This window comes from Denticeps clupeoides, chromosome 3, assembly GCF_900700375.1.
Source record: "Denticeps clupeoides chromosome 3, fDenClu1.1, whole genome shotgun sequence".
Lineage (NCBI taxonomy): Eukaryota > Metazoa > Chordata > Actinopteri > Clupeiformes > Denticipitidae > Denticeps > Denticeps clupeoides.
Window position 1 is genome coordinate 7,963,223 of NC_041709.1, and position 13,982 is coordinate 7,977,204.

Sequence of the window (13,982 nt, forward strand, 5' to 3'; positions counted from 1 at the left end):
TCTGCGATCAATCGGCTCTTTGTGTTGAGCGCTGCCGAGCAGGTAGCTCAAATAGGCCACCGTTCACTGGACTTGGAGAGTGGAGGCCATTGTGGCGCTTTTTTTTTTTTTTTTTTTTTTTTTTTTTTTTTTTATCTACTGTGAACTTTCATAAAGTTTTATTGCACTCATGTATTGGCCACTTTAATTTCTGGCGCTGTCTGAAATCCTTTGGCTAAAAATTCATTCTCCCTGCAGCGTATATTCATCGTTGTGCCACCGCATTTTGATTACCTTAAAAAGAGGTTGTCAAGAACAACAGACCAGAACATACCTCTGGTTCTATTTTCGGTTTTGTGAGTCAGCCTTAATTGCTGAGGAATTCGTTTCCAAGCGAAGCCTCCATTCTTTGACAGAACATGGCAGTTCCTGAGTATGTCTCGCACTTGCAAGGGAATTATTTTGCCATTTTTTCCTTTTTCTTGTTGGTCACAACAAGAAAAGTTGCTGATAATATTGGAGGAAACCATTGTCTATTGTCACGGACGACCCCACATCTTGTGCCAGTAGATGTTGGCCTAGTTTGAAAGGGAAAATTGTGCATATTAAGTAGCAGATTACGGGAACTTTTTAGTGAGCGGCCTCCCCACTGAATATTTAACATGCAGTACAGAGACCTTTCAAAGGGGGTTGTGTTTTAATGAAATTCAACATGTTAATCCGAAATATTAAAATTCATAGTTTTTTTCCTCATTTTGCCGGAATTTTTCTGACATTTTCTTTTTTCTGACATGACTTATCCCTTCATCTGTGTTTCATTATTTGTTTAGGCACTGCAAGCAAGCTGGTTGTTTTGTTCTCTTTCCTGTGAAATGGGGTTCAGTAAGTTACAGTTTCTGAAACCTGAGAGCGCACTGCAGCCCCAGCGATCGGGGTCTCAGGGGGGAGGACTTCTTCACATTCTCTTCAGTAATGAGACATTTCAGAGATTTGTTACTGTTTTTCCAGTGGAATGACTGGTTGTAAGAACCACTAGGAATTGTGTGTGTGTGTCTATATATATATATATATATATTTTATAGATGTAATCTTTGAAGATTTCAATGTTTGACCCCCATGTGTGTGGAGGGGTCACACTAGACATTTCAGGGCAGTGTGTCCAGGATGGTCTGGATGGGAGTCAGAGTTGTCTAGTTCTTGATAAGGGACCGAAAGGAGCCTATGCCAGTAAAACGACGTCGTATTACCTCATCCATCAGATATGTCTCGAAAGGGGATGTGGGCTTCATGGTGTGCTACCAAGTGGGGAAAAATAAACCTTCAGTTGCTCATCACTCCTAGAGCCCCCACCCGCACACCCCCTCCCCTCCCAGCTTCTTCTTCACACAGAGAGTCATTTACATAGCACACAGCGGCCCGGAACAGACGCCTTCCTGCTCCTCCTCCTCTCTAACCAAGCACATATGTTCAGACAGACTGAACTCTAATTCCTCTCTAACCCCTGTCCTTGATTGACACCATTGCTAAAGTGTGCTTCCTCAACATAAACGTTTTAAAGAGAGAGGGTCTTCTCTTGGACTAGATTATTATTATTTAAATGTACTTTTTGATTTGTGAAATAACGGCAAGTTGTTCCCATTTCTGGGCCTTTGCCCAGTTTCTGTAAATTACTCTGAAGTCAATGGCGCATAAACTTCTTCATTGTCTTACTGATCCAGTAACCAGAATGGTGTCTTTTGGACCAAGCTGACAGCTGCTCACAAAGCTTCCGAAGCCCAATGGCAGGACTGCTGGCGGCGTGGCCGCAAAGCGGATGAGGAAGGGCCCAGCGGGACTTCAGACTGAAAAGAGAGTTGTGGAATTACCATTCAAGCGCCGGTCTCAGCGAGATTAACATGTCCCGACGCTGCCGCGCCACGCCACAACCCCCTCTCTTAATGCAGTACATGAGGGGCGTGGATTAAGCAGTAATTCCCCCAGCCCGGTGTCAGTCACTCAGCTGCTGTTCTACATAAAAAGTGCCTGTCAAAACGGATAAATAACAAAGGATGTATGACATGACTGATAAAGGCATTTTGCCCTGTTTCTCCATGCGCAGTGCAGCTGAGGGCCGGAGTTCAGACTGGAGCCGTAGCTCTGCTGAGATCTCAAGCTCCGGCTTATTCCTTCAGGGTGTTGAAGTGCGGGATAAAGTCTCTTAATCTCCATGTATAAAAATCATCCATCAAAATACGCTGCATTTAGCTGTAGCAATTATTAACTTATCTAGTGCACCACGGCTGCAGTAGGGCCTTATGATTTCCATAATGCGGAAAGCACGGACTGAATCGGAATCCAACCGATAAAACGCGGAATTGTGTATAATTGGCGTTTCTGGCCGCCGCAGCCCACTACACACGTCTCCGGTTGAGGCGGGACGCAATGTAAACTCTCACTCGGCAATGGCAAAGAGGCTGTCCGTGCCGAATCCGGACCACTTGCCCGATCGGTTCCACAACTTATGCAAAAATCACTGAATTCAACACTAAAAGCTAACTTTATAGCGGAACAATAGCCAAACTATTTTTAATGAATCCGAAGAACAACTCTTTTGTAAGAACACGTTACTATACTTAGAATCGATAACTCCTATCAGAAACAGAGAAAAGATGCAACAAATTAGCTGATTCAAACAGGATTTTATTAATCATTGTTCCAGTTCATTATCCAAGTTGGCACAACTTTTTTATTTTTTTTTTTGGGTCTCCCCAATGTTTGTTTATTTGATACGTTTTTTTATGTTGAGGACAAACGTGAAGCACTTGTATTTTTCAAAAGGAAGAATGCGTAATATTGTGAAATAGTTCTTTGCACGTTTTATTTACACGTAAATGGTTTACAAAAGCAAACAGTAAATGCCCAAGCACTTTGTTGTGCAGTGATGTGATTTGTCATATTGCAGGTTATTACTCCATAATCACAGTTTTTAGGTGAGTCAATATGTTTATAATGGAAAACATGGAATTCAGAAGAATTATAATGGAAAAAACAGAAACTGATTTCATAGGGCCCTGCTGCAGGTTTCCAGGAACAATTTAGGCAAAGGTTTATGGATTTAAACCGAGCTCTTAAAAAAATAGACATTCACTTCATTCAGACATGCATGTCTTAAAGAATTCTTATTATTTTATGCTTAATTTAGCATGCATCAAGTTGCCCTACCAGCATCACAGCACAAGTTGTATTACTAACACTGGAAAACCTGAAAGCATTCCAGACTCATTTGGTATTTATTAATAGAACAGGAAACGTAGTACTGAGGCTATTCTTACAGCATGGAAGGGTTAAACTATGCTGGAGTCTCCAGAAAAGAACAAAAAATGAAGGAAATTCTCCTTACAATCCATGTAAGCAGCTAAGGGAGCAAAAAAAAAAAAGTTGTGCAATGTTCCTTTTTTTTTTTTTATTCGTTTAAGTTTAGCACAGTCTTGATAAATGCCCTCCCTGTCTCTGACCTCACCAGTGAGTCTACACAAGGAACACAAGCATTAGTTTTGGCTCTCGATCTTTTTTGTAATCTGCAACCCTTTTTCCCAGCATGTTCTCACATTCGCTCGGCATGTGCCAGTAAACCCTAGAAAATCCTACAAATATATGGGAAATGTACGACACTGGACAGTGAAGAGGCTATGTGTTTTCTTTCTTTTACAACCATATTTGACTACGGTGATGTGGCAACTGGAGATCTTATCTCATTTAAATTAGGAGCAAACACATGTTCCTTCTTAAAACCCATGTCACTCCTTTTTTCCGAGCTGGATGCTGACATTTTGTAACTCGAGCTGAAATGCCATAACCACTTTCAGAAGTTTTGTTAGTTGAAAAGGGGCATTGTGTTCAGGTGCTCCACTGCAAGTTTCAAATCCTGGGGCTTTACCGGAGACGTTGCAGCCCGTGGGTGCTGCTGTACATCTGCTGGAGAGCAGCCACTGGGACGGTGGGTGCGGGAGGCTGAGAAGAAACTTCTTTGGCCAGCATCTGTTTTCCATCACCTTGATCGGTACCCGGAATGGCCTCGCTACCCCTCACCTATTGCATATGCATGTAGCCCATCACTGCCTGTGACTCTGTAACCTACCAGGCTTCCTGCCGCGGTGTGAGCAGGAGCGCGCTTACCGGCGTGGACTCTCCTCGCCTTAAGATGAGTGTCTGCTTCAGGCGGGAGAAGAGGATCATTAAGGATCGAAAGGGCCATGGGAAGGAAGGGATAAGTGGCTGGACGAGCGATTTGGAAGATCCGCTTGGTGTTAGGGGGTGAAGGTGGGGTAGCAGTGTTCCCAAAGGGCCCAAGCTCAGAGTGGCTTTAACAGCTGCCGGTAGCCTCCAGATCAGCATAAATCTGGTCTGAGCATTTTGCCCGGACCTCCTTCAGCAGCGTTTCTCTATTTCGACCCGGTACAGTAGTCCAGAAGGTATTCTCCACGCGTACAGCTCATATGGGAAATCGATGATCGCTTATGCAGAACCCCCTGGCTCCCTCCGCGCCCCCCGCCCTGCATTTCTCATCATTCGCTGTGGGGTTTTCATCAATATGCTGTGTAGTTTCAAACCTATTAACAAGATTAGTAGCAATTACAGCTTTCTTTTTAAGCAAACTGCATCCTGGTTTGGGGCTGGAGAAGTTGCCAGAGTTGTGCTACTAAATAGATAATAATGCACAAATTCAGTTTAATTAAATACACTTTTATAGAAATTGTAAATATATATATATGTTGTGGTGCTGGGCCTGCAGCAGATTATTACTGATTTTCTGTAATTATGAAGACTTGTAGATAAGACTAATCTTGACCCACTGTTTAAAGGTTGAAGCACTCAAGTGGGGAAAGCACCAGCTGCACCCAAATGACAAGAATTGGACACTGGCACACGATCTGGTTTACCAGTTAATATTCTTGCAAAATGTCTCCATGACTTGACTGTGCCCGTAAAAGCTGCTCAGAGCTGTTCAGGCAAAGAATGACATTTGCATATAGAGACATGCTCTCCTCCCCCCTGCTATCGCTTCACTTAAACCCACCTCCACTTTACATACTGCTGCTGGGAGATTCTGGAAATGCAATATGCCAGCACAGGGTACAGTGGCTCTCCATGTTGATTTGCTTTTGACAGCTTTTCAATGAATATGTTGCCCAAGGCTTTGTAGAAATTCAATTAATTCAGAAGATCATAAGACTTGATAGAAAGTTTATTCCTAGCTGACTGGTGACTGTGTTACAGGAGGTGCAGTCAATGTGTCTGATTATGATTTTTTTACATTTTTATATTAAAGGCCTAACCGATCAGTGCTGTAGTCACTTATACGTACTTATAAATGACTTGTTTTATATGAGAACTGGGAATATCAAAGCCTCATTAGATGAATAGCAAAGTGTTTAAACCTGTAAAAGCTATTTCAGCTCTTTCGTCTTCATTTTTCGTCATGTGTGAAATTTGAATTGGGGCAGGCCTAAGACATTGTACAATGTACATATATATATATATATATATACACACACACACACACACAGTACAGTAATGAAAATTCCAGATGCTGCAGCCCATAATTTCTTAAGGTCAGACAGTACCAGAGCCCTGATGATAACATGCATCCTCTATGCCTGTTTCTATGGTTAAATATTGAAATCCACAGGGAATCGAATAGCGTCTGAGCAGCAACTTTTAGTCACCCACTCTCTCTGTTTTTTTCCTCCCATGGCTTGAGCTCAGCTCATCATGAATGTGATCATGTTCAAACAAGTTTTGATGTGGAGCACCACTGCATTGGTTCAGTCCTCCCTCATGCTATGATAGTGTTTTCACCAAACGATTTTTAAAAACTATTAAACTAACAATTAGTTAATGTAACTATTAATTTTCCCAACTTGATTTGATTTATTTCCACATTTCTTATGAAAAAAACAAATTTCTTAACATTTCAATACATGTTTATTGATCTTAAACTCACAATTACTGAAAATACATTTAAAATGGTCACCACCAGTTTTGGGAAACCCCTGTGCTCGGGTAAGCCTGCAGCTACACAGGAGTGGCAGCTTCTCAACGGCGACTCATGTGATGGCCGGTCAAAGTACAGCCTTTTCCCAGGGTTCGCTGTTGAAACTTGTGAATGTGAAATGCTGTTGCCCCAAAAGCTAAGCTGTTTTTCAGCTGGACACTTGGCTCGCCTTGTGCTGATCGTGATACTGAGGTCAAATCGGGATGTGACGTGGCCTGTGGTGGGGTGCCGATGGTATGAAATGCTTATACTGTGACTTGGTTTTACCCTGTCACTAACAGCCTCATCGCCTCTTTTTGCATAAATGAAAACAGTCTTTAATTGGCTATTATTCATTCAATTTTGTTCGTCTGAGGAAGAATCACATAAGAATGTGGTGTTTATACTAAGAAGTGGGTGTTGGCTCTGTGTAGTATATGTAGCCCTGACAATTTTTCCGCCACCCAAGCATCTCCAGATAATCTTAAGTGCTTCCTGCCCACTCCCTCCCTCATTTTTGGTCATGGCCATGACCCCAGTACTCGAGTACTGTGGGTTTACTGTAATCTCCCCATCCTTAAAGTATTTGGATTTTTTGAAAGAGCTCCGGAGAGTTTATGTTTGTGACCTTGGTCGGAGTCTGACTGAGTTGGGATGAGTGGCAACTTTCTCCCATTTGCCCTTCAGACATTTTTTCCCCTCACAGCTGGGGCACGCAAGCTGTTAGTTTCTCTAAATCTATGATTTGTGATAATGGAAGTGTTCAAATGTTAAATGCATTATAATGCCATTTCTGCATGTTAAAAGGCCGTATATTGAGCTGTGGATTAGTTTCTGTTGGGTGCTGTACAGAGTAATAAAGTATAGAGACTCTCAGTCCGGTGCTTAAATAAATCGTCCAGTATGAAGCTTCATTTTATGCTGAGAACTGGTTTGCATAATTTACAAATAAATATGAAACGTATATTTATGAAATATGGTGAGTTCCGTCCTGTGAGCTATGTTTTTTTTTATGAGGAAATTAACACTGTCTGACCATTTTGCTCTACTTGTCTAGATCTGTCTGTGGATTGGTGTCCACAGTTCTGGGCGAAATTGCTTCAAGGAGGAGTGCTCATATCGCTCATTTTGTTGGTCTTTATCTGCACTCTCATGCAAGCTCATTGTTTACAGTAAAAACAGTGATGTCCGGGACCTACATCTGAAATATGAGCTAAAATTAGCCAAGATGCCTGGAAAGACATTTTAAATGCATTTGTGATTCAGTGGGTGCTAAGGGTAGGTGGCCATCTTCCCATTCGCTCTGTGCTACGTTTTGTGTATGTTAGGTTGAATAAATGATCAATGTAGTGACAAGTGTCGTTCATGTTGCAGTTTTTTGGATGTTCAGTTCAGATTCAAACTAATACTGTGAAAAAAGAAACTGTTGAGGCGTCGAATACACATTCAAGGTGAAGTTAGAAAAGCGTCTGGTTTGAGACACGCAACCGTACATTAGGCAGGGGTTAAGTGTTCTTAGACGTTGTGCAAGCACAAGGACAATGCAGGAAACGAGCCAAGAGAAGGTATCCCGCTCCATCCAGGATGTTTTATTTGGTTTTCCGCATATTGTGCGAATTGTCTAATAATAGAGGTGTGCTCGCTAGTGGCCCTTTTGAAAAGTACCCGCTGCCCACTAATCCCGTTTTGCAAGGGGGCCGCTTTGAAGGCTCAGCTCGGTAAAAATGGCCACAGGGATTGCTCCACCACCGTCCCTGCCTGCTTCTGTAGATAAGGTGGAGCAGTACAGGTATTGATTGGTCTTGATGGATGGCCCAGGCTTTTGTTCTCATCTATAATCCTCTGTTTACTCTTAATTTCTCTGTAAGCTGTTTAGCGTTGTCTCTTTCAGTATGTGCAGAATGTCCTGCCTCTTTCCTTTTCATGTTTTTCTCACCGTTGTTGTCCTGTCGCCTTCCCATTGTTTGCCATTTCTGGCCCCTTAAGATGAGACTGCAAGTCTTTAAATCATTTATGTAGGATACATTCACACAGCTACTGTGAGCTAAAATATTTGAAAGTGGAAATTCCTGCAGCGTTTTGGCTTCATCCTTTTCTCCACAAACAGCTCAGGCGTTGAATAACAGGCCAGACCATTTAACTCTCTGACCCAGACCTTTTCACCCCTAATGCATATAGGCTATTTATTCCTGGGTGTTGAGTTGAGCTATTATCTGGTTTCCGTGGGTATCAGGCCAGAGCGGCAGGGCTCCAGGGTTTCAGGAGCATTCCCAAAATAGTGGCAAACCTCGCTGCCGACGCCTTTGCATTGGACGACCTCTACAGTACACTTTCCGCTGACCTTGGTTCCAGCGCTGGTAAACACCAGCCCCCCTGAGCACATGGTCTTAGAGGAAATTCCTTTGCCTTATTGTATTTAATTTTTAATGTCTGTTTGCTGTTTTCTGTTTGCACTATAGCTCTTATTCAGATCTTTTTTTCTTCTGTGTTGGGTTAGCATTGGGTTAATTTTTATTAATCTAAGATGATTGGACGTGGCTGGGCTCAGTTTAACGGGGCATCCAGAGTTTAATCAAGCTACCGTCTCTGGGCAGAGGGGTTGGTGTTCCTTTTGTTTAGGCCTCCGGTGAGCTCGATTCCCCATTAAGACCGATTTCTCTCATGTCGCCCCCTTCTCTCTCACCTGCCGCCTTGCTGTACTCTGTTCACAACCAATTGAAAGCTTGTCTGCTCAGCTTGTGTGTTGATGGATGGACTTGGTGTTGGAGATAAAGTGGTGTGGAAGTGGTTGCCTATTGCCTATCTTGGCAGTTGGTAGAGATTATTAATGAGTGCATTTCGGTGGAATGGATCTGTTCAGGAGGAGAAAAACATTGCTGTTGTGTTTCCATTTAGGTCTGCACGATTTGGGGAAAAAGACATATTGCGACTATTGAGATCAATATTGCGATATGCGATTGCGATATGATAAAGGACACTTAATTTCAAAGTGAAACATACAAACTACTTATAACATCCTGAAATGCCCAGTGCTTTTAAAATACAATATTCTACAAAATTAAATAATCACAAAAAACTCTTTTACATTACTGTCGAACAACAAACCCTGGTAAGGTTAAACAACAGTTATGATTATATTTGGGCATTATAAAATCCTGTATTATAGTTCTTACATTTAACCAAAACTGACTGGAGGCTGACTTGAACACAGTGATGCATAGCTTTGCTAGCTTAGCTAAGGTTAAGATTTGTAAACTGAGGTGAATTTCTTTAGGAAACCTTCAAAGTTTGAGAAAAGTTAACTAAACAGCTAAGAACAGTCTAAATAGTTAATGCCTACGTTTAGCCAAAACGTTGTTTGGAGGCTGACTTGAACACACGAATGCATAGCTTCGCTAGCTTAGCCTAGCTTAGCTAAGGTTAAGACTTATAAAACATGATTTTATAATGGCCAAATATATTAAAACAATTGTCCAGCCTTACCTATGAAATGTAATTCCCCGGGATCGGGTTCGGAGCATACAGCGGTTTGTACAGCCCCAGGCAGCACAAGGGTGAGGCATTTTTATGCACTTCTCTCCATAGACATGTATATGCTTCATGTCACAGCACAGCCTCTCGCAATATGGCGGCGACGTTGACGTACGATGCAGCGTGTCATGCGGCATCTAACCATATGTCTCCGAATCGAAAGTCATGTGACCAAACACGTCACATCCAACTGAAGTGAGACTTCAGTCAGCTTGCAAACTTTGAGAGAATGGATCGGATATGTTGCCGATCCAATCCATGTACTAATCATTTAAATCGCAGCTTTTTGCGTTCATGTAATTGCACAGACTGACATTGCGATTACGATTGCGATTAGATTAATCGTGCAGCACTATTTCAATTCATGCTTGTGGCACAAATTGTTCACCCGCCTGTGACTTGTTCACCTTGTTCACCTCCAACCCATATTTATATATATTTATATAGTCATATAACCCATGCTTGGTTTCTACGTCACCGTGTTGAGTGTTCGACAAATCATGAAATCACACGAAAAGGTCCTCAAGTGAACCCTGTTTCTTCCCTTCTGTCCTCAGACTCATGAGTGGAATAAGAATGATGAACGCCTCCTCTCAGCGGTGGAACATGGAGAGGTGGATAAAGTGGCGTCACTGCTGGCGAAGAAGGGGGCCAGCGCTGTGAAGCTGGATGGCGAGGGCAAGTCTGCGTGAGTAGTCAGAGTGGCAATTTATGAAGGGTCTAGCTGAGGTTGGATGAAATTGTGGAATCGCTGGAAATTACACTGAAGTGTGTATTGGCAACACTTTTTGGAGGGATTTCATTCATAGACCTCAAAGACCAAAATGGAACATGTTTCATGAAATTGTGATTGGGCTCACCAGTGAAATCCATTCCATATCCATTAGATAGCCAAGAATAATTTGCAGATGGCCCAGCAATCATCTCCATTCTATTCTCCGGTGGGCAATTGCTTAGCAAAAATGATACGTGCACTTTTTAACTCAACATTTTCTGTTCGCTTCACGCCCTGGTTCCATGGATGAAGCTGACCTAAGTAGCGCTCTGCCATTGGCAACTGACACCATGATTATGCCTCAGTTAACATGATAAAGGGGGCTCAATCCAAGTACAATGAAGTGTAGGTTATCCCTACAACCATTGCATTATGGGGATCTGTTATGAAACAAATATCGAAGGGGCTCTTAATTAATCCCTAGGAAGAGGATGGTAGACCGTGTCTATATACGAATATGTGTTATTGACTAATTTATGACTAAACTACACACACACACACATTTTTTGAGCATTTAGATAAGTGCATTTGCCGCTGTTGTGTAGTTGCAAGGGTGGAGCTGACCTTTTATATGGGATTTTGTAAAAGGAGTGGAAACCACACCCACATAGTGCAAACCAGAAAGAAAAGTACACCATTGTTTGTGCTTGATGAGTAAAATTACATGACTTTGTACCTGACAGCCATATATAAAGTAAGTATAACTTAATTTTATTGAACATATTGTAGTGAAGTTAATATAAGAGAGTCTATCTAGTTTGTTGCACCTTTTTATAAACTAACTATTTTATGGCTGTAATTACTGCTCTTACTTTAAGACTATGCATCACAACTTCAGAAAATGCCTCTCACCTACACTTACGCAGGGAAGCATTTACCTCAACTTCTGTAATCAATCAGTCAGCACAAGTGTTGCAGATTGTAGCTCATAGAGACATTTACTTAATGTTAAGGGTTAAGGGAAACCGTTGTTGGCTTTTCAGGCTTGTCGTTTCTCTGGATCCCTTCTGGCTTGCTAAATGGGGTTTCATTAATCCTTTTTAAAAGCCCATCTTTGGCTCATCAGTGTTAAGTGGCATGGGAATGTTGGGAAGGGCAGGGCTTCTGTTGATCTACACCTTTGTGGTCACCATAGTGCTTCCATGTTTATCACTTTGATTACAGTTTCTCACGTGGGCTTGATTATACGTCTGCGAGTAAAGTGTAGGTTAAATGAGGAAATCACGAACCCAGCAGACAAAACAAAGACTTCCAATTTCCAGATGTGTACTTTGTAACCAATGGATTAAAATGTAGGAAGAATCCCTGCTCTGCTCCAACACATGGAATATATCAGGCTCAAAACGTAGAGGCGCTCTGCTGCTCTGACCCAGTCACCCTCTCCCACTCATGGAGGGGGTGGAGGGATGAATGGATGGATGGATGAAGTGAAAGAGAACACCACTGACCTGAATGTGTTCTCTGAGTGCTGTGGAATATTGACTTTGAGTGGAGCAGCACTCATGCAGGCACACAATCCCTCTTTATCTGTCCAGGAGAAGAGCCCATTGTTCTAATATTCAGTGTTCTGTATGCACACATGCATCGCCTTGCATGGTATTTTCAACATGGAGACCTAATTTGCGGATAATGAGAGGACTGGACATGAAAACTTGCATGGATGTTACAGTAATCATATGCTCCAGCAGCCATGTAATTTACCTTAAAAATATATGCAATTAATCTTTTAATTACATCTCTTATAAAACAAGTGCAGATGTATTTACGACAGAAAAGTGATTGTTTTTTAAAAGAAGAAATTACATTTTAGCATTTACATTTCATTACATTTACAGCATTTATCAGACGGCCTTACCCAGAGCGACTTACAATCAGTAGTTACAGGGACAGTGTCTTGCTCAGGGACACAATGGTAGTAAGTGGGATTTGAACCTGGGTCTTCTGGTTCACAGGTGAGTGTGGCTACTACCACCCTAAAAAAATTAAGTTTTTGCTTGAGGATAAATGGATGAGGCTTTAAATAGCAGATAGATTTATACCATTTACAACTGGTTATTTTTCCAGTTAATAAATGGTTTGGTCTTTCCTTGACACGATTTTGCTTCAGCCCTGGAGAGCGGACGTGATTCCTCTAACTCTATGCTCAAGCCTCTATATGAATCCCGTTAAAAACAGAAGTTGCTGCAGTGAGTTGGTAAAATGTTTTACTGAACTTCAGAATGCACCAGAGATGACAACACTCTGTTCTTCATAAAGACTGAAGTGAGGAGCAGATTGACCTAATCCCCCACCATCCCTAGAATTATACAGTCACGTCCCCAGAGGTGTCCCAGGCCGAGGAGATGAATAATATATTGACATCTCTCAGCTGTTGATCCAGCATGATGGAATAATGCTCATAACGCCGATCTCTTGGTGATTTATTTCCAGTATCTTTTGTTCACACTGCCTCTTTCAGTATCAAAAGGGTCTCTTTATTTTTTTTTCTAAAACCTTTGGAAATAATTGATGTCATCAGAAGGGTTCCTGTTGTTTTGTGTGTGTGTGTGGGCAGGGACAGACGTTCCTGCCCACACCTGTCTGTCCCCATCGCTAAGTCCCTTATCAATGTTTTGCAGATGGAGGGCCATCAAATGGTGGCCCAGAGCGCAGGTGCTCGGTGTTGCCCCCGAACCAGCATTTATTAGGACAAAATGGAAATGTTAATATGTTGGAGGAAAGGAACATCGCAGTGTATATAATCGCATTTCGTGTAATATACTGCGGGGGTCAATCACATTGTTTGCGATCACTAGAGAACTGATTGAAATTTTGGGATGAACGGAAGATCCCCACATTTTTCTCCGGCAACTTTGTCAGGAATTAACCAAATTCCAGCTCTCAACGTTTCGCCGTCTTATCAGCCAGTGAGGAGGTATGCAAATTTGTCATTCGTTCTCTGCATTCAGCCTGCTCTGCCAATGCAGTGTGAAGCTGGACCATAGATTGTAAATGCAGATTTGCTCTCTGGCACAGAATGTGGAGTGGAGAAACACAAAATATTGATCTGCAGCTGCTGGCTTTCAGTCCTAGGTTAAAAAAGAGGTTGGGGACAGTATCTGTCCTGAGGAGAGTGTACATAGATCCAGCACGTGACCGTAAATCGTGGCATGATAGCTGCTGTGGTATGCATTCAGTAGTAATTATGATGCTTGTGGTTTTGCCCGTACTAAATAAATGACACATCTGACAACGGCAAAGCAAGGATGACCTGGTGATGCATCTGGCTTTATCAAACATGGGAAAATACAGATATTCACAGCCTTCACAATCATTTTCTCAATGTAGACCAATACACATTTACATTTACAGCATTTATCAGACGCCCTTATCCAGAGCGACTTACAATCAGTAGTTACAGGGACAGTCCCCCCCTGGAGCAATTTAGGGTTAAGTGTCTTGCTCAGGGACACAATGGTAGTAACTGGGATTTGAACCTGGGTCTTCTGGTTCATAGGGGAGTGTCTAACCCACTAGGCCACTACCACCCACACACATTCATATCACAACACATTTATATCTTTTTTTATTATTTTATTATAAAAGGGTCCATGTTGAAAGCCTGCTCTTTACAGTTATGTTGTTCTAATGTTATATATATTGTTAAGGATAACGGTCCTGGTGTCATCCCTCTGCTTGTTTCAT

At 42.0% G+C, this 13,982-nt stretch overlaps 1 protein-coding gene across 2 annotated transcripts in view; it reads left to right on the top strand.

The window, feature by feature from the left end:
- Nucleotides 1-13,982, top strand: part of rai14 (retinoic acid induced 14) — a 30,155-nt gene that overhangs the window by 1,281 nt on the left and 14,892 nt on the right. For both annotated transcript variants that reach the window (XM_028974378.1, XM_028974377.1), the window contains exon 3: nucleotides 10,081-10,211. In XM_028974378.1, coding sequence (XP_028830211.1) covers nucleotides 10,081-10,211 — 131 coding nt within the window. The remainder of the gene's footprint in view (nucleotides 1-10,080; nucleotides 10,212-13,982) is intronic.